Consider the following 25,298-nt stretch of genomic DNA (forward strand, 5'->3'; position numbering starts at 1 on the left):
TTTTTGAGCAAAGGCACACCAGTTCTCACTCTGCAGTGCTCCTCTCCACGGTCTCCCTGGTGCAGCAGCCACTGCAGACCACGGTGGCTATAGAGATGATCTTCAGCTTGTGTTCCCCTTGCACTCTCAGCCCATTCACGTGGGCTCTGAAAGTCCCTAGCAGCTGTGGAGGGGCAGGGAGCAAGCAAGAGGCACTGCTGCTGCGCCTGCTTGTGTTCACTGGCGAGACAATGAAGATTCTGCACATCCCACACACTTGGCAGGGCTTTGGCACCGCACAAATGCACTTGCTGGACGTGCAGAATGCGGTGCTCTGTGGGCTGTGGCAGGTGCCCACTGGAAACCAGCCCCCACACCTGCTCATTGCCCCGGGGACGTGTCTGCTTGCAATCCAGGTCCTCTCGCAGTGGCACTGCAGGAACAGGGATCCTGCCATGGAGAAGACCCAGGCCAGCACCAGGTTATTCACCACTAGGCACTCAGGGGTGTCACTTAGGTGCCAAAAGCAGCCCCACAAGCACGGAGCTCAGCACCCAGGCAACCTGTGTCATCTGACAGCAGGAGATTTCACAAACAAAGCCTTTGTGGCCATGTCCCCAGTTCCGTATTTGAAAAGGGTTTGGGGGCTTCTGCCTGGGGGTGGTTTTTGGCCCGTTGAGCCGCGGGCCGGCACCTGGCGTGTGTCAGGTGTTTGGTCCCCGGGGCCATGGAGAGCCCACCCAGAGCTGAGGTGGAGATGAGGGCAGGGCCGGGCTGGCCGGGCCGCTCTCTGCCGCTGTGACATGGCAGCGCCAGCGTCACAATGGGGGCAGCCAGAAACAGAAGCAGCAGCTAAAAGGCTGCCCCAGTGCAGCCCGGGCCAGCGGCCAGCGTGCACGCAGACAGGAGGTCGTGCTGAGCACTGAAGGAGGGCACAAAGGCGAGTCCCCGGGGAGCCGCTTCTCAGCGGGCATCCAGAGGCCGGTTCGGCAGCCTGCCAGCTGCCCGGGCCCTCTGCTGCCCTCACATCCCCGGGGCTCCTGTCCCCCCTTCCCCTAGCACTGCCTCCCATCCCCAGTGAAGCCCTTGCCACCTGCTGAGGTCATGGTGGCCACTATGTTCCTTCTCCTGCTGCTGCAAGGCCTCATCCAGTGCCCGCGGCAGGCCAGGGACGGGCTGGATGAGGCCACACGGGAGCGCATGCAGCAGCGGGCTGAGCACATGGACCAGGAGATGGCCCGGCTCATTCAGGAGCTGAAGCAGAAGAGCCTGGAGCAGAGCCATGGTGCCTGGGGAGCCCTGCTCGTCTGGCACTTCTGGGCTCTTCTGGGGATCCTCCTCGTTCTCCTGGTGCTGTGCTTCAGACTTGAGAAAATGAGACGCCATCCCAACAACAGCGGCCAGAAGGAGAGCTCCAGCAACAAGGACATTGTTGCTGAGATAGAAATACAATACAACGAGTCAAATATGGAAGAAGAGAACAACGCTGGATGTGAAGCAGGCAGCTGTGTGGATGCAAAGGAAGAAGTAAACAATGATGAGAAAAGAGAGGACATCAATGGTGCTGGACATGAAGAAGACAAACAGGATGCAAAGGAGGAAGATGACAAGCAGAATGTTAAAAGTCACTTTGACAGCCTTTCAGAGGAGCTCAACCCGTTGCTTGAGGTGGACCTGGAGAGAGGTTGCTCGATGATTAGTTACCTGATGGGCAAACTGACGCACATCTTTGGACAAGGCTTGTCCAACAGTTTCTACCCCGTGCCACAAGATGCCATCGGAGTGGGCAGCGCCTTTGAAGGCTGGAGTCCCCGGGCAGAAGGTGCTGTCTATCGTGTGCTTGTGCCCCTGAGTCCCCCTCCAGGACACAGATTCCAGCTGGAGCTGGACACCGCAGGGATGCCCCAGAGGACCTTCCGTGTGCGTGTGGAGCTACTGTGCACCTGCACGAGGGAGCAGCTGGGGCAGGACATGCTGTGTTTCCTCCACCACCCTGAGGAGGAGCTGAGAAGGAAACAGAAGCCCAGCCTCCTGCACACCCTGTGCACTGGCTCCTACCTCGATGTGGAGAAAACTGCCCACTGGTTCTGTCGGTTTGTCAGACTGGCCTGGCTGCTTTTGCCTCTGTCCCGCCACTGGTGTTTCAAGTGGCAGCCCTGCAGCCGCTCCTGTAAATTTCAGCTAAGCAAGGACAAGGAAAGCTTCACGGCTGAGGTGGTCTTTGGCGTGTGGCGAGGAGACTCCGATGTCTTTGTGGGCAGCCAGCCGACAGAAGCGGGCGTGCCGAGCACGACGTGGCTGGAGACTTGTGCCGTGGCAGAGGCCAAATTCTTCCGGCACATTGCCAGGCAGACCCCCTAGGACAGCTGGCACTGCAAGTGCCTGCAGCTGCTCAGCCGCTCCCTGCTGGGTGTGGGTTTCTCCAGCTACACCTTGAAGACGGTGCTGATGCACCTCCTGACCACCATCCCCCTGACACGGTGGCGCAGGGGCGATTTCCGGCAGCGGCTGCTGGATATCTTGAAGTTCCTCCACGGCTCCCTGCAGACAAAGCGCCTCAACCACTTTGTGATCGGCAACGAGAGGCTTCCTCTGGAGATCAGCCTGCCCTCAGACCTGCGGGTGGCTGAACCGCCCAACCTGCTTCAGCACCTGGCCAGCGATCTGGATGCCCACCTGAACGCCGTGCAGGAGTACATTTCTCTGCTGAATGTATTCCAACAACTGCTGATCCACAGGCTCTGAACGAAAGGGTGCCCAGAGCTGTGCTTGTGGAGCCTGCTGACAGAGCCTCTATAGAGTAACGTCCCATAGTTAGCACATTTCCTGTATATATGAACCTCCTGGAGTTTTAGCACCTCTTGTATATGTTAATAGCCGGTAAATAATGCATTTATTTTATTTATTAAACCCCCCCCAATAGTGCTCTTACAATATATATTGAGACCTTTTAGTTAGTGCCTTTAGTAACCCTGAATTCTCTTGTTATTTGTTACAATAAACTGGACTTTTACTGTATCTTGCTTGCGCAAGTTTCTTCTTGAACTCCACCGGAGTCCTAGTCTTGCTGAGCTGCACTAGTGAATTTGTGACTGGCTGGGAGTAGGGACTGGTACAAAAAGCCTTTTTGAGCAAAGGCACACCAGTTCTCACTCTGCAGTGCTCCTCTCCACGGTCTCCCTGGTGCAGCAGCCACTGCAGACCACGGTGGCTATAGAGATGATCTTCAGCTTGTGTTCCCCTTGCACTCTCAGCCCATTCACGTGGGCTCTGAAAGTCCCTAGCAGCTGTGGAGGGGCAGGGAGCAAGCAAGAGGCACTGCTGCTGCGCCTGCTTGTGTTCACTGGCGAGACAATGAAGATTCTGCACATCCCACACACTTGGCAGGGCTTTGGCACCGCACAAATGCACTTGCTGGACGTGCAGAATGCGGTGCTCTGTGGGCTGTGGCAGGTGCCCACTGGAAACCAGCCCCCACACCTGCTCATTGCCCCGGGGACGTGTCTGCTTGCAATCCAGGTCCTCTCGCAGTGGCACTGCAGGAACAGGGATCCTGCCATGGAGAAGACCCAGGCCAGCACCAGGTTATTCACCACTAGGCACTCAGGGGTGTCACTTAGGTGCCAAAAGCAGCCCCACAAGCACGGAGCTCAGCACCCAGGCAACCTGTGTCATCTGACAGCAGGAGATTTCACAAACAAAGCCTTTGTGGCCATGTCCCCAGTTCCGTATTTGAAAAGGGTTTGGGGGCTTCTGCCTGGGGGTGGTTTTTGGCCCGTTGAGCCGCGGGCCGGCACCTGGCGTGTGTCAGGTGTTTGGTCCCCGGGGCCATGGAGAGCCCACCCAGAGCTGAGGTGGAGATGAGGGCAGGGCCGGGCTGGCCGGGCCGCTCTCTGCCGCTGTGACATGGCAGCGCCAGCGTCACAATGGGGGCAGCCAGAAACAGAAGCAGCAGCTAAAAGGCTGCCCCAGTGCAGCCCGGGCCAGCGGCCAGCGTGCACGCAGACAGGAGGTCGTGCTGAGCACTGAAGGAGGGCACAAAGGCGAGTCCCCGGGGAGCCGCTTCTCAGCGGGCATCCAGAGGCCGGTTCGGCAGCCTGCCAGCTGCCCGGGCCCTCTGCTGCCCTCACATCCCCGGGGCTCCTGTCCCCCCTTCCCCTAGCACTGCCTCCCATCCCCAGTGAAGCCCTTGCCACCTGCTGAGGTCATGGTGGCCACTATGTTCCTTCTCCTGCTGCTGCAAGGCCTCATCCAGTGCCCGCGGCAGGCCAGGGACGGGCTGGATGAGGCCACACGGGAGCGCATGCAGCAGCGGGCTGAGCACATGGACCAGGAGATGGCCCGGCTCATTCAGGAGCTGAAGCAGAAGAGCCTGGAGCAGAGCCATGGTGCCTGGGGAGCCCTGCTCGTCTGGCACTTCTGGGCTCTTCTGGGGATCCTCCTCGTTCTCCTGGTGCTGTGCTTCAGACTTGAGAAAATGAGACGCCATCCCAACAACAGCGGCCAGAAGGAGAGCTCCAGCAACAAGGACATTGTTGCTGAGATAGAAATACAATACAACGAGTCAAATATGGAAGAAGAGAACAACGCTGGATGTGAAGCAGGCAGCTGTGTGGATGCAAAGGAAGAAGTAAACAATGATGAGAAAAGAGAGGACATCAATGGTGCTGGACATGAAGAAGACAAACAGGATGCAAAGGAGGAAGATGACAAGCAGAATGTTAAAAGTCACTTTGACAGCCTTTCAGAGGAGCTCAACCCGTTGCTTGAGGTGGACCTGGAGAGAGGTTGCTCGATGATTAGTTACCTGATGGGCAAACTGACGCACATCTTTGGACAAGGCTTGTCCGACAGTTTCTACCCCGTGCCACAAGATGCCATCGGAGTGGGCAGCGCCTTTGAAGGCTGGAGTCCCCGGGCAGAAGGTGCTGTCTATCGTGTGCTTGTGCCCCTGAGTCCCCCTCCAGGACACAGATTCCAGCTGGAGCTGGACACCGCAGGGATGCCCCAGAGGACCTTCCGTGTGCGTGTGGAGCTACTGTGCACCTGCACGAGGGAGCAGCTGGGGCAGGACATGCTGTGTTTCCTCCACCACCCTGAGGAGGAGCTGAGAAGGAAACAGAAGCCCAGCCTCCTGCACACCCTGTGCACTGGCTCCTACCTCGATGTGGAGAAAACTGCCCACTGGTTCTGTCGGTTTGTCAGACTGGCCTGGCTGCTTTTGCCTCTGTCCCGCCACTGGTGTTTCAAGTGGCAGCCCTGCAGCCGCTCCTGTAAATTTCAGCTAAGCAAGGACAAGGAAAGCTTCACGGCTGAGGTGGTCTTTGGCGTGTGGCGAGGAGACTCCGATGTCTTTGTGGGCAGCCAGCCGACAGAAGCGGGCGTGCCGAGCACGACGTGGCGGGAGACTTGTGCCGTGGCAGAGGCCAAATTCTTCCGGCACATTGCCAGGCAGACCCCCTAGGACAGCTGGCACTGCAAGTGCCTGCAGCTGCTCAGCCGCTCCCTGCTGGGTGTGGGTTTCTCCATCTACACCTTGAAGACGGTGCTGATGCACCTCCTGACCACCATCCCCCTGACACGGTGGCGCAGGGGCGATTTCCGGCAGCGGCTGCTGGATATCTTGAAGTTCCTCCACGGCTCCCTGCAGACAAAGCGCCTCAACCACTTTGTGATCGGCAACGAGAGGCTTCCTCTGGAGATCAGCCTGCCCTCAGACCTGCGGGTGGCTGAACCGCCCAACCTGCTTCAGCACCTGGCCAGCGATCTGGATGCCCACCTGAACGCCGTGCAGGAGTACATTTCTCTGCTGAATGTATTCCAACAACTGCTGATCCACAGGCTCTGAACGAAAGGGCTGCTGGTGCCCAGAGCTGTGCTTGTGGAGCCTGCTGACAGAGCCTCTATAGAGTAACGTCCCATAGTTAGCACATTTCCCGTATATATGAACCTCCTGGAGTTTTAGCACCTCTTGTACATGTTAATAGCCGGTAAATAATGCATTTATTTTATTTATTAAACCCCCTCCCCAATAGTGCTCTTACGATATATATTGAGACCCTTTAGTTAGTGCCTTTAGTAACCCTGAATTCTCTTGTTATTTGTTACAATAAACTGGACTTTTACTGTATCTTGCTTGCGCAAGTTTCTTCTTGAACTCCACCGGAGTCCTAGTCTTGCTGAGCTGCACTAGTGAATTTGTGACTGGCTGGGAGTAGGGACTGGTATAAAAAGCCTTTCAGAGCAAAGGCACACCAGTTCTCACTCTGCAGTGCTCCTCTCCACGGTCACCCTGGTGCAGCAGCCACTGCAGACCACGGTGGCTATAGAGATGATCTTCAGCTTGTGTTCCCCTTGCACTCTCAGCCCATTCACGTGGGCTCTGAAAGTCCCTGGCAGCTGTGGAGGGGCAGGGAGCAAGCAAGAGGCACTGCTGCTGCGCCTGCTTGTGTTCACTGGCGAGACAATGAAGATTCTGCACATCCCACACACTCGGCAGGGCTTTGGCACCGCACAAATGCACTTGCTGGACGTGCAGAATGCGGTGCTCTGTGGGCTGTGGCAGGTGCCCACTGGAAACCAGCCCCCACACCTGCTCATTGCCCCGGGGACGTGTCTGCTTGCAATCCAGGTCCTCTCGCAGTGGCACTGCAGGAACAGGGATCCTGCCATGGAGAAGACCCAGGCCAGCACCAGGTTATTCACCACTAGGCACTCAGGGGTGTCACTTAGGTGCCAAGAGCAGCCCCACATGCACGGAGCTCAGCACCCAGGCAACCTGTGTCATCTGACAGCAGGAGATTTCACAAACAAAGCCTTTGTGGCCATGTCCCCAGTTCCGTATTTGAAAAGGGTTTGGGGGCTTCTGTCTGGGGGTGGTTTTTGGCCCGTTGAGCCGCGGGCCGGCACCTGGCGTGTGTCAGGTGTTTGGTCCCCGGGGCCATGGAGAGCCCACCCAGAGCTGAGGTGGAGATGAGGGCGGGGCCGGGCTGGCCGGGCCGCTCTCTGCCGCTGTGACATGGCAGCGCCAGCGTCACAATGGGGGCAGCCAGAAACAGAAGCAGCAGCCCAAAGGCTGCCCCAGTGCAGCCCGGGCCAGCGGCCAGCGTGCACGCAGACAGGAGGTCGTGCTGAGCACTGAAGGAGGGCACAAAGGCGAGTCCCCGGGGAGCCGCTTCTCAGCGGGCATCCAGAGGCCGGTTCGGCAGCCTGCCAGCTGCCCGGGCCCTCTGCTGCCCTCACATCCCCGGGGCTCCTGTCCCCCCTTCCCCTAGCACTGCCTCCCATCCCCAGTGAAGGCCTTGCCACCTGCTGAGGCCATGGTGGCCACTACGTTCCTTCTCCTGCTGCTGCAAGGCCTCATCCAGTGCCCGCGGCAGGCCGGGAACGGGCTGGATGAGGCCACACGGGAGCGCATGCAGCAGCAGGCTGAGCACATGGACCAGGAGATGGCTCGGCTCATTCAGGAGCTGGAGCAGAAGAGCCTGGAGCAGAGCCATGGTGCCTGGGGAGCCCTGCTCATCTGGAACTTCTGGGCTCTTCTGGGAATCCTCCTCGTTCTCCTGGTGCTGTGCTTCAGACTTGAGAAAATGAGACGCCATCCCAACAACAGCGGCCAGAAGGAGAGCTCCAGCAACAAGGACATTGTTGCTGAGATAGAAATACAATACAACGAGTCAAATGTGGAAGAAGAGAACAACGCTGGATGTGAAGCAGGCAGCTGTGTGGATGCAAAGGAAGAAGTAAACAATGATGAGAAAAGAGAGGACATCAATGGTGCTGGACATGAAGAAGACAAACAGGATGCAAATGAGGAAGATGACAAGCAGAATGTTAAAAGTCACTTTGACAGCCTTTCAGAGGAGCTCAACCCGTTGCTTGAGGTGGACCTGGAGAGAGGTTGCTCGATGATTAGTTACCTGATGGGCAAACTGACGCACATCTTTGGACAAGGCTCGTCCGACAGTTTCTACCCCGTGCCACAAGATGCCATCGGAGTGGGCAGCGCCTTTGAAGGCTGGAGTCCCCGGGCAGAAGGTGCTGTCTATCGTGTGCTTGTGCCCCTGAGTCCCCCTCCAGGACACAGATTCCAGCTGGAGCTGGACACCGCAGGGATGCCCCAGAGGACCTTCCGTGTGCGTGTGGAGCTACTGTGCACCTGCAGGAGGGAGCAGCTGGGGCAGGACATGCTGTGTTTCCTCCACCACCCTGAGGAGGAGCTGAGAAGGAAACAGGAGCCCAGCCTCCTGCACACCCTGTGCACTGGCTCCTACCTCGATGTGGAGAAAACTGCCCACTGGTTCTGTCGGTTTGTCAGACTGGCCTGCTGTCTTTGCCTCTGTCCCGCCACTGGTATTTCAAGTGGCAGCCCTGCAGCCGCTCCTGTAAATTTCAGCTAATCAAGGACAAGGAAAGCTTCCTGGCTGAAGTGGTCTTCGGTGTGCGGCGAGGAGACTCCGATGTCTTTGTGGGCAGCCAGCCGACAGAAGCGGGCGTGCCGAGCACGACGTGGCTGGAGACTTGTGCCGTGGCAGAGGCCAAATTCTTCCGGCACATTGCCAGGCAGGCCCCCCAGGACAGCTGGCACTGCAAGTGCCTGCAGCTGCTCAGCCGCTCCCTGCTGGGTGTGGGTTTCTCCAGCTACACCTTGAAGACGGTGCTGATGCACCTCCTGACCACCATCCCCCTGACACGGTGGCGCAGGGGCGATTTCCAGGAGCGGCTGCTGGATATCTTGAAGTTCCTCCACGGCTCCCTGCAGACAAAGCGCCTCAACCACTTTGTGATCGGCAACGAGAGGCTTCCTCTGGAGATCAGCCTGCCCTCAGACCTGCGGGTGGCTGAACCGCCCAACCTGCTTCAGCACCTGGCCAGCGACCTGGATGCCCACCTGAACGCCGTGCAGGAGTACATTTCTCTGCTGAATGTATTCCAACAACTGCTGATCCACAGGCACTGAACGAAAGGGCTGCTGGTGCCCAGAGCTGTGCTTGTGGAGCCTGCTGACAGAGCCTCTATAGAGTACCGTCCCATAGTTAGCACATTTCCCGTATATATGAACCTCCTGGAGTTTTAGCACCTCTTGTACATGTTAATAGCCTGTAAATAATGCATTTATTGTATTTATTAAACCCCCTCCCCAATAGTGCTCTTACAATATATATTGAGACCCTTTAGTTAGTGCCTTTAGTAACCCTGAATTCTCTTGTTATTTGTTACAATAAACTGGACTTTTACTGTATCTTGCTTGCGCAAGTTTCTTCTTGAACTCCACCGGAGTCCTAGTCTTGCTGAGCTGCACTAGTGAATTTGTGACTGGCTGGGAGTAGGGACTGGTATAAAAAGCCTTTCAGAGCAAAGGCACACCAGTTCTCACTCTGCAGTGCTCCTCTCCACGGTCTCCCTGGTGCAGCAGCCACTGCAGACCACGGTGGCTATAGAGATGATCTTCAGCTTGTGTTCCCCTTGCACTCTCAGCCCATTCACGTGGGCTCTGAAAGTCCCTGGCAGCTGTGGAGGGGCAGGGAGCAAGCAAGAGGCACTGCTGCTGCGCCTGCTTGTGTTCACTGGCGAGACAATGAAGATTCTGCACATCCCACACACTTGGCAGGGCTTTGGCACTGCACAAATGCACTTGCTGGACGTGCAGAATGCGGTGCTCTGTGGGCTGTGGCAGGTGCCCACTGGAAACCAGCCCCCACACCTGCTCATTGCCCCGGGGACGTGTCTGCTTGCAATCCAGGTCCTCTCGCAGTGGCACTGCAGGAACAGGGATCCTGCCATGGAGAAGACCCAGGCCAGCACCAGGTTATTCACCACTAGGCACTCAGGGGTGTCACTTAGGTGCCAAGAGCAGCCCCACATGCACGGAGCTCAGCACCCAGGCAACCTGTGTAATCTTACAGCAGGAGATTTCACAAACAAAGCCTTTGTGGCCATGTCCCCAGTTCCGTATTTGAAAAGGGTTTGGGGGCTTCTGTCTGGGGGTGGTTTTTGGCCCGTTGAGGCGCGGGCCGGCACCTGGCGTGTGTCAGGTGTTTGGTCCCCGGGGCCATGGAGAGCCCACCCAGAGCTGAGGTGGAGATGAGGGCAGGGCCGGGCTGGCCGGGCCGCTCTCTGCCGCTGTGACATGGCAGCGCCAGCGTCACAATGGGGGCAGCCAGAAACAGAAGCAGCAGCTAAAAGGCTGCCCCAGTGCAGCCCGGGCCAGCGGCCAGCGTGCACGCAGACAGGAGGTCGTGCTGAGCACTGAAGGAGGACACAAAGGCGAGTCCCCGGGGAGCCGCTTCTCAGCGGGCATCCAGAGGCCGGTTCGGCAGCCTGCCAGCTGCCCGGGCCCTCTGCTGCCCTCACATCCCTGGGGCTCCTGTCCCCCCTTCCCCTAGCACTGCCTCCCATCCCCAGTGAAGCCCTTGCCACCTGCTGAGGTCATGGTGGCCACTATGTTCCTTCTCCTGCTGCTGCAAGGCCTCATCCAGTGCCCGCGGCAGGCCAGGGACGGGCTGGATGAGGCCACACGGGAGCGCATGCAGCAGCGGGCTGAGCACATGGACCAGGAGATGGCCCGGCTCATTCAGGAGCTGAAGCAGAAGAGCCTGGAGCAGAGCCATGGTGCCTGGGGAGCCCTGCTCGTCTGGCACTTCTGGGCTCTTCTGGGAATCCTCCTCGTTCTCCTGGTGCTGTGCTTCAGACTTGAGAAAATGAGACGCCATCCCAACAACAGCGGCCAGAAGGAGAGCTCCAGCAACAAGGACATTGTTGCTGAGAAAGAAATACAATACAACGAGTCAAATGTGGAAGAAGAGAACAACGCTGGATGTGAAGCAGGCAGCTGTGTGGATGCAAAGGAAGAAGTAAACAATGATGAGAAAAGAGAGGACATCAATGGTGCTGGACATGAAGAAGACAAACAGGATGCAAAGGAGGAAGATGACAAGCAGAATGTTAAAAGTCACTTTGACAGCCTTTCAGAGGAGCTCAACCCGTTGCTTGAGGTGGACCTGGAGAGAGGTTGCTCGATGATTAGTTACCTGATGGGCAAACTGACGCACATCTTTGGACAAGGCTTGTCCAACAGTTTCTACCCCGTGCCACAAGATGCCATCGGAGTGGGCAGCGCCTTTGAAGGCTGGAGTCCCCGGGCAGAAGGTGCTGTCTATCGTGTGCTTGTGCCCCTGAGTCCCCCTCCAGGACACAGATTCCAGCTGGAGCTGGACACCGCAGGGATGCCCCAGAGGACCTTCCGTGTGCGTGTGGAGCTACTGTGCACCTGCACGAGGGAGCAGCTGGGGCAGGACATGCTGTGTTTCCTCCACCACCCTGAGGAGGAGCTGAGAAGGAAACAGAAGCCCAGCCTCCTGCACACCCTGTGCACTGGCTCCTACCTCGATGTGGAGAAAACTGCCCACTGGTTCTGTCGGTTTGTCAGACTGGCCTGGCTGCTTTTGCCTCTGTCCCGCCACTGGTGTTTCAAGTGGCAGCCCTGCAGCCGCTCCTGTAAATTTCAGCTAAGCAAGGACAAGGAAAGCTTCACGGCTGAGGTGGTCTTTGGCGTGTGGCGAGGAGACTCCGATGTCTTTGTGGGCAGCCAGCCGACAGAAGCGGGCGTGCCGAGCACGACGTGGCGGGAGACTTGTGCCGTGGCAGAGGCCAAATTCTTCCGGCACATTGCCAGGCAGACCCCCTAGGACAGCTGGCACTGCAAGTGCCTGCAGCTGCTCAGCCGCTCCCTGCTGGGTGTGGGTTTCTCCATCTACACCTTGAAGACGGTGCTGATGCACCTCCTGACCACCATCCCCCTGACACGGTGGCGCAGGGGCGATTTCCGGCAGCGGCTGCTGGATATCTTGAAGTTCCTCCACGGCTCCCTGCAGACAAAGCGCCTCAACCACTTTGTGATCGGCAACGAGAGGCTTCCTCTGGAGATCAGCCTGCCCTCAGACCTGCGGGTGGCTGAACCGCCCAACCTGCTTCAGCACCTGGCCAGCGATCTGGATGCCCACCTGAACGCCGTGCAGGAGTACATTTCTCTGCTGAATGTATTCCAACAACTGCTGATCCACAGGCTCTGAACGAAAGGGCTGCTGGTGCCCAGAGCTGTGCTTGTGGAGCCTGCTGACAGAGCCTCTATAGAGTAACGTCCCATAGTTAGCACATTTCCCGTATATATGAACCTCCTGGAGTTTTAGCACCTCTTGTACATGTTAATAGCCGGTAAATAATGCATTTATTTTATTTATTAAACCCCCTCCCCAATAGTGCTCTTACGATATATATTGAGACCCTTTAGTTAGTGCCTTTAGTAACCCTGAATTCTCTTGTTATTTGTTACAATAAACTGGACTTTTACTGTATCTTGCTTGCGCAAGTTTCTTCTTGAACTCCACCGGAGTCCTAGTCTTGCTGAGCTGCACTAGTGAATTTGTGACTGGCTGGGAGTAGGGACTGGTATAAAAAGCCTTTCAGAGCAAAGGCACACCAGTTCTCACTCTGCAGTGCTCCTCTCCACGGTCACCCTGGTGCAGCAGCCACTGCAGACCACGGTGGCTATAGAGATGATCTTCAGCTTGTGTTCCCCTTGCACTCTCAGCCCATTCACGTGGGCTCTGAAAGTCCCTGGCAGCTGTGGAGGGGCAGGGAGCAAGCAAGAGGCACTGCTGCTGCGCCTGCTTGTGTTCACTGGCGAGACAATGAAGATTCTGCACATCCCACACACTCGGCAGGGCTTTGGCACCGCACAAATGCACTTGCTGGACGTGCAGAATGCGGTGCTCTGTGGGCTGTGGCAGGTGCCCACTGGAAACCAGCCCCCACACCTGCTCATTGCCCCGGGGACGTGTCTGCTTGCAATCCAGGTCCTCTCGCAGTGGCACTGCAGGAACAGGGATCCTGCCATGGAGAAGACCCAGGCCAGCACCAGGTTATTCACCACTAGGCACTCAGGGGTGTCACTTAGGTGCCAAGAGCAGCCCCACATGCACGGAGCTCAGCACCCAGGCAACCTGTGTCATCTGACAGCAGGAGATTTCACAAACAAAGCCTTTGTGGCCATGTCCCCAGTTCCGTATTTGAAAAGGGTTTGGGGGCTTCTGTCTGGGGGTGGTTTTTGGCCCGTTGAGCCGCGGGCCGGCACCTGGCGTGTGTCAGGTGTTTGGTCCCCGGGGCCATGGAGAGCCCACCCAGAGCTGAGGTGGAGATGAGGGCGGGGCCGGGCTGGCCGGGCCGCTCTCTGCCGCTGTGACATGGCAGCGCCAGCGTCACAATGGGGGCAGCCAGAAACAGAAGCAGCAGCCCAAAGGCTGCCCCAGTGCAGCCCGGGCCAGCGGCCAGCGTGCACGCAGACAGGAGGTCGTGCTGAGCACTGAAGGAGGGCACAAAGGCGAGTCCCCGGGGAGCCGCTTCTCAGCGGGCATCCAGAGGCCGGTTCGGCAGCCTGCCAGCTGCCCGGGCCCTCTGCTGCCCTCACATCCCCGGGGCTCCTGTCCCCCCTTCCCCTAGCACTGCCTCCCATCCCCAGTGAAGGCCTTGCCACCTGCTGAGGCCATGGTGGCCACTACGTTCCTTCTCCTGCTGCTGCAAGGCCTCATCCAGTGCCCGCGGCAGGCCGGGAACGGGCTGGATGAGGCCACACGGGAGCGCATGCAGCAGCAGGCTGAGCACATGGACCAGGAGATGGCTCGGCTCATTCAGGAGCTGGAGCAGAAGAGCCTGGAGCAGAGCCATGGTGCCTGGGGAGCCCTGCTCATCTGGAACTTCTGGGCTCTTCTGGGAATCCTCCTCGTTCTCCTGGTGCTGTGCTTCAGACTTGAGAAAATGAGACGCCATCCCAACAACAGCGGCCAGAAGGAGAGCTCCAGCAACAAGGACATTGTTGCTGAGATAGAAATACAATACAACGAGTCAAATGTGGAAGAAGAGAACAACGCTGGATGTGAAGCAGGCAGCTGTGTGGATGCAAAGGAAGAAGTAAACAATGATGAGAAAAGAGAGGACATCAATGGTGCTGGACATGAAGAAGACAAACAGGATGCAAATGAGGAAGATGACAAGCAGAATGTTAAAAGTCACTTTGACAGCCTTTCAGAGGAGCTCAACCCGTTGCTTGAGGTGGACCTGGAGAGAGGTTGCTCGATGATTAGTTACCTGATGGGCAAACTGACGCACATCTTTGGACAAGGCTCGTCCGACAGTTTCTACCCCGTGCCACAAGATGCCATCGGAGTGGGCAGCGCCTTTGAAGGCTGGAGTCCCCGGGCAGAAGGTGCTGTCTATCGTGTGCTTGTGCCCCTGAGTCCCCCTCCAGGACACAGATTCCAGCTGGAGCTGGACACCGCAGGGATGCCCCAGAGGACCTTCCGTGTGCGTGTGGAGCTACTGTGCACCTGCAGGAGGGAGCAGCTGGGGCAGGACATGCTGTGTTTCCTCCACCACCCTGAGGAGGAGCTGAGAAGGAAACAGGAGCCCAGCCTCCTGCACACCCTGTGCACTGGCTCCTACCTCGATGTGGAGAAAACTGCCCACTGGTTCTGTCGGTTTGTCAGACTGGCCTGGCTGTCTTTGCCTCTGTCCCGCCACTGGTATTTCAAGTGGCAGCCCTGCAGCCGCTCCTGTAAATTTCAGCTAATCAAGGACAAGGAAAGCTTCCTGGCTGAAGTGGTCTTCGGTGTGCGGCGAGGAGACTCCGATGTCTTTGTGGGCAGCCAGCCGACAGAAGCGGGCGTGCCGAGCACGACGTGGCTGGAGACTTGTGCCGTGGCAGAGGCCAAATTCTTCCGGCACATTGCCAGGCAGGCCCCCCAGGACAGCTGGCACTGCAAGTGCCTGCAGCTGCTCAGCCGCTCCCTGCTGGGTGTGGGTTTCTCCAGCTACACCTTGAAGACGGTGCTGATGCACCTCCTGACCACCATCCCCCTGACACGGTGGCGCAGGGGCGATTTCCAGGAGCGGCTGCTGGATATCTTGAAGTTCCTCCACGGCTCCCTGCAGACAAAGCGCCTCAACCACTTTGTGATCGGCAACGAGAGGCTTCCTCTGGAGATCAGCCTGCCCTCAGACCTGCGGGTGGCTGAACCGCCCAACCTGCTTCAGCACCTGGCCAGCGACCTGGATGCCCACCTGAACGCCGTGCAGGAGTACATTTCTCTGCTGAATGTATTCCAACAACTGCTGATCCACAGGCACTGAACGAAAGGGCTGCTGGTGCCCAGAGCTGTGCTTGTGGAGCCTGCTGACAGAGCCTCTATAGAGTACCGTCCCATAGTTAGCACATTTCCCGTATATATGAACCTCCTGGAGTTTTAGCACCTCTTGTACATGTTAATAGCCTGTAAATAATGCATTTATTGTATTTATTAAACCCCCTCCCCAATAGTGCTCTTACAATATATATTGAGACCCTTTAGTTAGTGCCTTTAGTAACCCTGAATTCTCTTGTTATTTGTTACAATAAACTGGACTTTTACTGTATCTTGCTTGCGCAAGTTTCTTCTTGAACTCCACCGGAGTCCTAGTCTTGCTGAGCTGCACTAGTGAATTTGTGACTGGCTGGGAGTAGGGACTGGTATAAAAAGCCTTTCAGAGCAAAGGCACACCAGTTCTCACTCTGCAGTGCTCCTCTCCACGGTCTCCCTGGTGCAGCAGCCACTGCAGACCACGGTGGCTATAGAGATGATCTTCAGCTTGTGTTCCCCTTGCACTCTCAGCCCATTCACGTGGGCTCTGAAAGTCCCTGGCAGCTGTGGAGGGGCAGGGAGCAAGCAAGAGGCACTGCTGCTGCGCCTGCTTGTGTTCACTGGCGAGACAATGAAGATTCTGCACATCCCACACACTTGGCAGGGCTTTGGCACTGCACAAATGCACTTGCTGGACGTGCAGAATGCGGTGCTCTGTGGGCTGTGGCAGGTGCCCACTGGAAACCAGCCCCCACACCTGCTCATTGCCCCGGGGACGTGTCTGCTTGCAATCCAGGTCCTCTCGCAGTGGCACTGCAGGAACAGGGATCCTGCCATGGAGAAGACCCAGGCCAGCACCAGGTTATTCACCACTAGGCACTCAGGGGTGTCACTTAGGTGCCAAGAGCAGCCCCACATGCACGGAGCTCAGCACCCAGGCAACCTGTGTCATCTGACAGCAGGAGATTTCACAAACAAAGCCTTTGTGGCCATGTCCCCAGTTCCGTATTTGAAAAGGGTTTGGGGGCTTCTGTCTGGGGGTGGTTTTTGGCCCGTTGAGGCGCGGGCCGGCACCTGGCGTGTGTCAGGTGTTTGGTCCCCGGGGCCATGGAGAGCCCACCCAGAGCTGAGGTGGAGATGAGGGCAGGGCCGGGCTGGCCGGGCCGCTCTCTGCCGCTGTGACATGGCAGCGCCAGCGTCACAATGGGGGCAGCCAGAAACAGAAGCAGCAGCTAAAAGGCTGCCCCAGTGCAGCCCGGGCCAGCGGCCAGCGTGCACGCAGACAGGAGGTCGTGCTGAGCACTGAAGGAGGACACAAAGGCGAGTCCCCGGGGAGCCGCTTCTCAGCGGGCATCCAGAGGCCGGTTCGGCAGCCTGCCAGCTGCCCGGGCCCTCTGCTGCCCTCACATCCCTGGGGCTCCTGTCCCCCCTTCCCCTAGCACTGCCTCCCATCCCCAGTGAAGCCCTTGCCACCTGCTGAGGTCATGGTGGCCACTATGTTCCTTCTCCTGCTGCTGCAAGGCCTCATCCAGTGCCCGCGGCAGGCCAGGGACGGGCTGGATGAGGCCACACGGGAGCGCATGCAGCAGCGGGCTGAGCACATGGACCAGGAGATGGCCCGGCTCATTCAGGAGCTGAAGCAGAAGAGCCTGGAGCAGAGCCATGGTGCCTGGGGAGCCCTGCTCGTCTGGCACTTCTGGGCTCTTCTGGGAATCCTCCTCGTTCTCCTGGTGCTGTGCTTCAGACTTGAGAAAATGAGACGCCATCCCAACAACAGCGGCCAGAAGGAGAGCTCCAGCAACAAGGACATTGTTGCTGAGAAAGAAATACAATACAACGAGTCAAATGTGGAAGAAGAGAACAACGCTGGATGTGAAGCAGGCAGCTGTGTGGATGCAAAGGAAGAAGTAAACAATGATGAGAAAAGAGAGGACATCAATGGTGCTGGACATGAAGAAGACAAACAGGATGCAAAGGAGGAAGATGACAAGCAGAATGTTAAAAGTCACTTTGACAGCCTTTCAGAGGAGCTCAACCCGTTGCTTGAGGTGGACCTGGAGAGAGGTTGCTCGATGATTAGTTACCTGATGGGCAAACTGACGCACATCTTTGGACAAGGCTTGTCCAACAGTTTCTACCCCGTGCCACAAGATGCCATCGGAGTGGGCAGCGCCTTTGAAGGCTGGAGTCCCCGTGCAGAAGGTGCTGTCTATCGTGTGCTTGTGCCCCTGAGTCCCCCTCCAGGACACAGATTCCAGCTGGAGCTGGACACCGCAGGGATGCCCCAGAGGACCTTCCGTGTGCGTGTGGAGCTACTGTGCACCTGCACGAGGGAGCAGCTGGGGCAGGACATGCTGTGTTTCCTCCACCACCCTGAGGAGGAGCTGAGAAGGAAACAGGAGCCCAGCCTCCTGCACACCCTGTGCACTGGCTCCTACCTCGATGTGGAGAAAACTGCCCACTGGTTCTGTCGGTTTGTCAGACTGGCCTGGCTGCTTTTGCCTCTGTCCCGCCACTGGTGTTTCAAGTGGCAGCCCTGCAGCCGCTCCTGTAAATTTCAGCTAAGCAAGGACAAGGAAAGCTTCACGGCTGAGGTGGTCTTTGGCGTGCGGCGAGGAGACTCCGATGTCTTTGTGGGCAGCCAGCCGACAGAAGCGGGCGTGCCGAGCACGACGTGGCTGGAGACTTGTGCCGTGGCAGAGGCCAAATTCTTCCGGCACATTGCCAGGCAGACCCCCTAGGACAGCTGGCACTGCAAGTGCCTGCAGCTGCTCAGCCGCTCCCTGCTGGGTGTGGGTTTCTCCAGCTACACCTTGAAGACGGTGCTGATGCACCTCCTGACCACCATCCCCCTGACACGGTGGCGCAGGGGCGATTTCCGGCAGCGGCTGCTGGATATCTTGAAGTTCCTCCACGGCTCCCTGCAGACAAAGCGCCTCAACCACTTTGTGATCGGCAACGAGAGGCTTCCTCTGGAGATCAGCCTGCCCTCAGACCTGCGGGTGGCTGAACCGCCCAACCTGCTTCAGCACCTGGCCAGCGACCTGGATGCCCACCTGAACGCCGTGCAGGAGTACATTTCTCTGCTGAATGTATTCCAACAACTGCTGATCCACAGGCTCTGAACGAAAGGGCTGCTGGTGCCCAGAGCTGTGCTTGTGGAGCCTGCTGACAGAGCCTCTATAGAGTACCGTCCCATAGTTAGCACATTTCCCGTATATATGAACCTCCTGGAGTTTTAGCACCTCTTCTACATGTTAATAGCCGGTAAATAATGCATTTATTTTATTTATTAAACCCCCCCCCCCCAATAGTGCTCTTACGATATATATTGAGACCCTTTAGTTAGTGCCTTTAGTAACCCTGAATTCTCTTGTTATTTGTTACAATAAACTGGACTTTTACTGTATCTTGCTTGCGCAAGTTTCTTCTTGAACTCCACCGGAGTCCTAGTCTTGCTGAGCTGCACTAGTGAATTTGTGACTGGCTGGGAGTAGGGACTGGTATAAAAAGCCTTTCAGAGCAAAGGCACACCAGTTCTCACTCTGCAGTGCTCCTCTCCACGGTCTCCCTGGTGCAGCAGCCACTGCAGACCACGGTGGCTATAGAGATGATCTTCAGCTTGTGTTCCCCTTGCACTCTCAGCCCATTCACGTGGGCTCTGAAAGTCCCTGGCAGCTGTGGAGGGGCAGGGAGCAAGCAAGAGGCACTGCTGCTGCGCCTGCTTGTGTTCACTGGCAAGACAATGAAGATTCTGCTCATCCCACACACTCGGCAGGGCTTTGGCACTGCACAAATGAACTTGCTGGACGTGCAGAATGCGGTGCTCTGTGGGCTGTGGCAGGTGCCCACTGGAAACCAGCCCCCACACCTGCTCATTGCCCCGGGGACGTGTCTGCTTGCAATCCAGGTCCTCTCGCAGTGGCACTGCAGGAACAGGGATCCTGCCATGGAGAAGACCCAGGCCAGCACCAGGTTATTCACCACTAGGCACTCAGGGGTGTCACTTAGGTGCCAAGAGCAGCCCCACATGCACGGAGCTCAGCACCCAGGCAACCTGTGTCATCTGACAGCAGGAGATTTCACAAACAAAGCCTTTGTGGCCATGTCCCCAGTTCCGTATTTGAAAAGGGTTTGGGGGCTTCTGTCTGGGGGTGGTTTTTGGCCCGTTGAGGCGCGGGCCGGCACCTGGCGCGTGTCAGGTGTTTGGTCCCCGGGGCCATGGAGAGCCCACCCAGAGCTGAGGTGGAGATGAGGGCAGGGCCGGGCTGGCCGGGCCGCTCTCTGCCGCTGTGACATGGCAGCGCCAGCGTCACAATGGGGGCAGCCAGAAACAGAAGCAGCAGCTAAAAGGCTGCCCCAGTGCAGCCCGGGCCAGCGGCCAGCGTGCACGCAGACAGGAGGTCGTGCTGAGCACTGAAGGAGGGCACAAAGGCGAGTCCCCGGGGAGCCGCTTCTCAGCGGGCATCCAGAGGCCGGTTCGGCAGCCTGCCAGCTGCCCGGGCCCTCTGCTGCCCTCACATCCCCGGGGCTCCTGTCCCCCCTTCCCCTAGCACTGCCTCCCATCCCCAGTGAAGCCCTTGCCACCTGCTGAGGTCATGGTGGCCACTATGTTCCTTCTCCTGCTGCTGCAAGGCCTCATCCAGTGCCCGCGGCAGGCCGGGGACGGGCTGGATGAGGCCACACGGGAGCGCATGCAGGAGCGGGCTGAGCACATGGACCAGGAGATGGCTCGGCTCATTCAGGCGCTGAAGCAGAAGAGCCTGGAGCAGAGCCATGGTGCCTGGGGAGCCCTGCTCATCTGGAACTTCTGGGCTCTTCTGGGAATCCTCCTCGTTCTCCTGGTGCTGTGCTTCAGACTTGAGAAAATGAGACGCCATCCCAACAACAGCGGCCAGAAGGAGAGCTCCAGCAACAAGGACATTGTTGCTGAGATAGAAATACAATACAACGAGTCAAATGTGGAAGAATCGAACAACGCTGGATGTGAAGCAGGCAGCTGTGTGGATGCAAAGGAAGAAGTAAACAATGATGAGAAAAGAGAGGACATCAATGGTGCTGGACATGAAGAAGACAAACAGGATGCAAAGGAGGAAGATGACAAGCAGAATGTTAAAAGTCACTTTGACAGCCTTTCAGAGGAGCTCAACCCGTTGCTTGAGGTGGACCTGGAGAGAGGTTGCTCGATGATTAGTTACCTGATGGGCAAACTGACGCACATCTTTGGACAAGGCTTGTCCAACAGTTTCTACCCCGTGCCACAAGATGCCATCGGAGTGGGCAGCGCCTTTGAAGGCTGGAGTCCCCGGGCAGAAGGTGCTGTCTATCGTGTGCTTGTGCCCCTGAGTCCCCCTCCAGGACACAGATTCCAGCTGGAGCTGGACACCGCAGGGATGCCCCAGAGGACCTTCCGTGTGCGTGTGGAGCTACTGTGCACCTGCACGAGGGAGCAGCTGGGGCAGGACATGCTGTGTTTCCTCCACCACCCTGAGGAGGAGCTGAGAAGGAAACAGAAGCCCAGCCTCCTGCACACCCTGTGCACTGGCTCCTACCTCGATGTGGAGAAAACTGCCCACTGGTTCTGTCGGTTTGTCAGACTGGCCTGGCTGCTTTTGCCTCTGTCCCGCCACTGGTGTTTCAAGTGGCAGCCCTGCAGCCGCTCCTGTAAATTTCAGCTAAGCAAGGACAAGGAAAGCTTCACGGCTGAGGTGGTCTTTGGCGTGTGGCGAGGAGACTCCGATGTCTTTGTGGGCAGCCAGCCGACAGAAGCGGGCGTGCCGAGCACGACGTGGCTGGAGACTTGTGCCGTGGCAGAGGCCAAATTCTTCCGGCACATTGCCAGGCAGACCCCCTAGGACAGCTGGCACTGCAAGTGCCTGCAGCTGCTCAGCCGCTCCCTGCTGGGTGTGGGTTTCTCCAGCTACACCTTGAAGACGGTGCTGATGCACCTCCTGACCACCATCCCCCTGACACGGTGGCGCAGGGGCGATTTCCGGCAGCGGCTGCTGGATATCTTGAAGTTCCTCCACGGCTCCCTGCAGACAAAGCGCCTCAACCACTTTGTGATCGGCAACGAGAGGCTTCCTCTGGAGATCAGCCTGCCCTCAGACCTGCGGGTGGCTGAACCGCCCAACCTGCTTCAGCACCTGGCCAGCGATCTGGATGCCCACCTGAACGCCGTGCAGGAGTACATTTCTCTGCTGAATGTATTCCAACAACTGCTGATCCACAGGCTCTGAACGAAAGGGTGCCCAGAGCTGTGCTTGTGGAGCCTGCTGACAGAGCCTCTATAGAGTAACGTCCCATAGTTAGCACATTTCCTGTATATATGAACCTCCTGGAGTTTTAGCACCTCTTGTATATGTTAATAGCCGGTAAATAATGCATTTATTTTATTTATTAAACCCCCCCCAATAGTGCTCTTACAATATATATTGAGACCTTTTAGTTAGTGCCTTTAGTAACCCTGAATTCTCTTGTTATTTGTTACAATAAACTGGACTTTTACTGTATCTTGCTTGCGCAAGTTTCTTCTTGAACTCCACCGGAGTCCTAGTCTTGCTGAGCTGCACTAGTGAATTTGTGACTGGCTGGGAGTAGGGACTGGTACAAAAAGCCTTTTTGAGCAAAGGCACACCAGTTCTCACTCTGCAGTGCTCCTCTCCACGGTCTCCCTGGTGCAGCAGCCACTGCAGACCACGGTGGCTATAGAGATGATCTTCAGCTTGTGTTCCCCTTGCACTCTCAGCCCATTCACGTGGGCTCTGAAAGTCCCTAGCAGCTGTGGAGGGGCAGGGAGCAAGCAAGAGGCACTGCTGCTGCGCCTGCTTGTGTTCACTGGCGAGACAATGAAGATTCTGCACATCCCACACACTTGGCAGGGCTTTGGCACCGCACAAATGCACTTGCTGGACGTGCAGAATGCGGTGCTCTGTGGGCTGTGGCAGGTGCCCACTGGAAACCAGCCCCCACACCTGCTCATTGCCCCGGGGACGTGTCTGCTTGCAATCCAGGTCCTCTCGCAGTGGCACTGCAGGAACAGGGATCCTGCCATGGAGAAGACCCAGGCCAGCACCAGGTTATTCACCACTAGGCACTCAGGGGTGTCACTTAGGTGCCAAAAGCAGCCCCACAAGCACGGAGCTCAGCACCCAGGCAACCTGTGTCATCTGACAGCAGGAGATTTCACAAACAAAGCCTTTGTGGCCATGTCCCCAGTTCCGTATTTGAAAAGGGTTTGGGGGCTTCTGTCTGGGGGTGGTTTTTGGCCCGTTGAGCCGCGGGCCGGCACCTGGCGTGTGTCAGGTGTTTGGTCCCCGGGGCCATGGAGAGCCCACCCAGAGCTGAGGTGGAGATGAGGGCAGGGCCGGGCTGGCCGGGCCGCTCTCTGCCGCTGTGACATGGCAGCGCCAGCGTCACAATGGGGGCAGCCAGAAACAGAAGCAGCAGCTAAAAGGCTGCCCCAGTGCAGCCCGGGCCAGCGGCCAGCGTGCACGCAGACAGGAGGTCGTGCTGAGCACTGAAGGAGGGCACAAAGGCGAGTCCCCGGGGAGCCGCTTCTCAGCGGGCATCCAGAGGCCGGTTCGGCAGCCTGCCAGCTGCCCGGGCCCTCTGCTGCCCTCACATCCCCGGGGCTCCTGTCCCCCCTTCCCCTAGCACTGCCTCCCATCCCCAGTGAAGCCCTTGCCACCTGCTGAGGTCATGGTGGCCACTATGTTCCTTCTCCTGCTGCTGCAAGGCCTCATCCAGTGCCCGCGGCAGGCCAGGGACGGGCTGGATGAGGCCACACGGGAGCGCATGCAGCAGCGGGCTGAGCACATGGACCAGGAGATGGCCCGGCTCATTCAGGAGCTGAAGCAGAAGAGCCTGGAGCAGAGCCATGGTGCCTGGGGAGCCCTGCTCGTCTGGCACTTCTGGGCTCTTCTGGGGATCCTCCTCGTTCTCCTGGTGCTGTGCTTCAGACTTGAGAAAATGAGACGCCATCCCAACAACAGCGGCCAGAAGGAGAGCTCCAGCAACAAGGACATTGTTGCTGAGATAGAAATACAATACAACGAGTCAAATATGGAAGAAGAGAACAACGCTGGATGTGAAGCAGGCAGCTGTGTGGATGCAAAGGAAGAAGTAAACAATGATGAGAAAAGAGAGGACATCAATGGTGCTGGACATGAAGAAGACAAACAGGATGCAAATGAGGAAGATGACAAGCAGAATGTTAAAAGTCACTTTGACAGCCTTTCAGAGGAGCTCAACCCGTTGCTTGAGGTGGACCTGGAGAGAGGTTGCTCGATGATTAGTTACCTGATGGGCAAACTGACGCACATCTTTGGACAAGGCTTGTCCGACAGTTTCTACCCCGTGCCACAAGATGCCATCGGAGTGGGCAGCGCCTTTGAAGGCTGGAGTCCCCGGGCAGAAGGTGCTGTCTATCGTGTGCTTGTGCCCCTGAGTCCCCCTCCAGGACACAGATTCCAGCTGGAGCTGGACACCGCAGGGATGCCCCAGAGGACCTTCCGTGTGCGTGTGGAGCTACTGTGCACCTGCACGAGGGAGCAGCTGGGGCAGGACATGCTGTGTTTCCTCCACCACCCTGAGGAGGAGCTGAGAAGGAAACAGAAGCCCAGCCTCCTGCACACCCTGTGCACTGGCTCCTACCTCGATGTGGAGAAAACTGCCCACTGGTTCTGTCGGTTTGTCAGACTGGCCTGGCTGCTTTTGCCTCTGTCCCGCCACTGGTGTTTCAAGTGGCAGCCCTGCAGCCGCTCCTGTAAATTTCAGCTAAGCAAGGACAAGGAAAGCTTCACGGCTGAGGTGGTCTTTGGCGTGTGGCGAGGAGACTCCGATGTCTTTGTGGGCAGCCAGCCGACAGAAGCGGGCGTGCCGAGCACGACGTGGCGGGAGACTTGTGCCGTGGCAGAGGCCAAATTCTTCCGGCACATTGCCAGGCAGACCCCCTAGGACAGCTGGCACTGCAAGTGCCTGCAGCTGCTCAGCCGCTCCCTGCTGGGTGTGGGTTTCTCCATCTACACCTTGAAGACGGTGCTGATGCACCTCCTGACCACCATCCCCCTGACACGGTGGCGCAGGGGCGATTTCCGGCAGCGGCTGCTGGATATCTTGAAGTTCCTCCACGGCTCCCTGCAGACAAAGCGCCTCAACCACTTTGTGATCGGCAACGAGAGGCTTCCTCTGGAGATCAGCCTGCCCTCAGACCTGCGGGTGGCTGAACCGCCCAACCTGCTTCAGCACCTGGCCAGCGATCTGGATGCCCACCTGAACGCCGTGCAGGAGTACATTTCTCTGCTGAATGTATTCCAACAACTGCTGATCCACAGGCTCTGAACGAAAGGGCTGCTGGTGCCCAGAGCTGTGCTTGTGGAGCCTGCTGACAGAGCCTCTATAGAGTAACGTCCCATAGTTAGCACATTTCCCGTATATATGAACCTCCTGGAGTTTTAGCACCTCTTGTACATGTTAATAGCCGGTAAATAATGCATTTATTTTATTTATTAAACCCCCTCCCCAATAGTGCTCTTACGATATATATTGAGACCCTTTAGTTAGTGCCTTTAGTAACCCTGAATTCTCTTGTTATTTGTTACAATAAACTGGACTTTTACTGTATCTTGCTTGCGCAAGTTTCTTCTTGAACTCCACCGGAGTCCTAGTCTTGCTGAGCTGCACTAGTGAATTTGTGACTGGCTGGGAGTAGGGACTGGTATAAAAAGCCTTTCAGAGCAAAGGCACACCAGTTCTCACTCTGCAGTGCTCCTCTCCACGGTCACCCTGGTGCAGCAGCCACTGCAGACCACGGTGGCTATAGAGATGATCTTCAGCTTGTGTTCCCCTTGCACTCTCAGCCCATTCACGTGGGCTCTGAAAGTCCCTGGCAGCTGTGGAGGGGCAGGGAGCAAGCAAGAGGCACTGCTGCTGCGCCTGCTTGTGTTCACTGGCGAGACAATGAAGATTCTGCACATCCCACACACTCGGCAGGGCTTTGGCACCGCACAAATGCACTTGCTGGACGTGCAGAATGCGGTGCTCTGTGGGCTGTGGCAGGTGCCCACTGGAAACCAGCCCCCACACCTGCTCATTGCCCCGGGGACGTGTCTGCTTGCAATCCAGGTCCTCTCGCAGTGGCACTGCAGG

The 25,298-nt window shown here is 57.4% G+C and overlaps 2 protein-coding genes and 6 pseudogenes across 2 annotated transcripts; all 8 read left to right on the forward strand.

Moving 5' to 3' along the window:
• Positions 1-1,083: 1,083 nt before the first annotated feature.
• Positions 1,084-2,724, forward strand: LOC136291587 (inositol 1,4,5-trisphosphate receptor-interacting protein-like 1; annotated as a pseudogene).
• Positions 2,725-4,186: 1,462 nt separating this feature from the next.
• On the forward strand, positions 4,187-5,827 carry LOC136291588 (inositol 1,4,5-trisphosphate receptor-interacting protein-like 1; annotated as a pseudogene).
• Positions 5,828-7,298: 1,471 nt separating this feature from the next.
• On the forward strand, positions 7,299-8,938 carry LOC136291589 (inositol 1,4,5-trisphosphate receptor-interacting protein-like 1). The gene is given in 2 exon segments (XM_066186761.1): positions 7,299-8,295; positions 8,298-8,938. Coding segments are annotated over 2 exon segments (1,638 nt in total).
• A 1,471-nt stretch (positions 8,939-10,409) lies between these two features.
• Positions 10,410-12,050, forward strand: LOC136291590 (inositol 1,4,5-trisphosphate receptor-interacting protein-like 1; annotated as a pseudogene).
• Positions 12,051-13,521: 1,471 nt separating this feature from the next.
• LOC136291591 (inositol 1,4,5-trisphosphate receptor-interacting protein-like 1) lies at positions 13,522-15,162 on the forward strand. The gene has a single exon (XM_066186762.1). It carries the CDS (start codon positions 13,522-13,524, stop codon positions 15,160-15,162), a length of 1,641 nt encoding a protein of 546 aa, XP_066042859.1.
• A 1,471-nt stretch (positions 15,163-16,633) lies between these two features.
• LOC136291592 (inositol 1,4,5-trisphosphate receptor-interacting protein-like 1) lies at positions 16,634-18,274 on the forward strand (annotated as a pseudogene).
• Positions 18,275-19,747: 1,473 nt separating this feature from the next.
• Positions 19,748-21,388, forward strand: LOC136291593 (inositol 1,4,5-trisphosphate receptor-interacting protein-like 1; annotated as a pseudogene).
• Positions 21,389-22,850: 1,462 nt separating this feature from the next.
• LOC136291594 (inositol 1,4,5-trisphosphate receptor-interacting protein-like 1) lies at positions 22,851-24,491 on the forward strand (annotated as a pseudogene).
• The last annotated feature ends 807 nt before the right edge of the window (positions 24,492-25,298 follow it).

Source organism: Chamaea fasciata, unplaced genomic scaffold, assembly GCF_029207755.1.
Source record: "Chamaea fasciata isolate MVZ Bird 193981 ecotype frontalis unplaced genomic scaffold, bChaFas1.0.hap1 SCAF_7, whole genome shotgun sequence".
Taxonomy (NCBI): domain Eukaryota; kingdom Metazoa; phylum Chordata; class Aves; order Passeriformes; family Sylviidae; genus Chamaea; species Chamaea fasciata.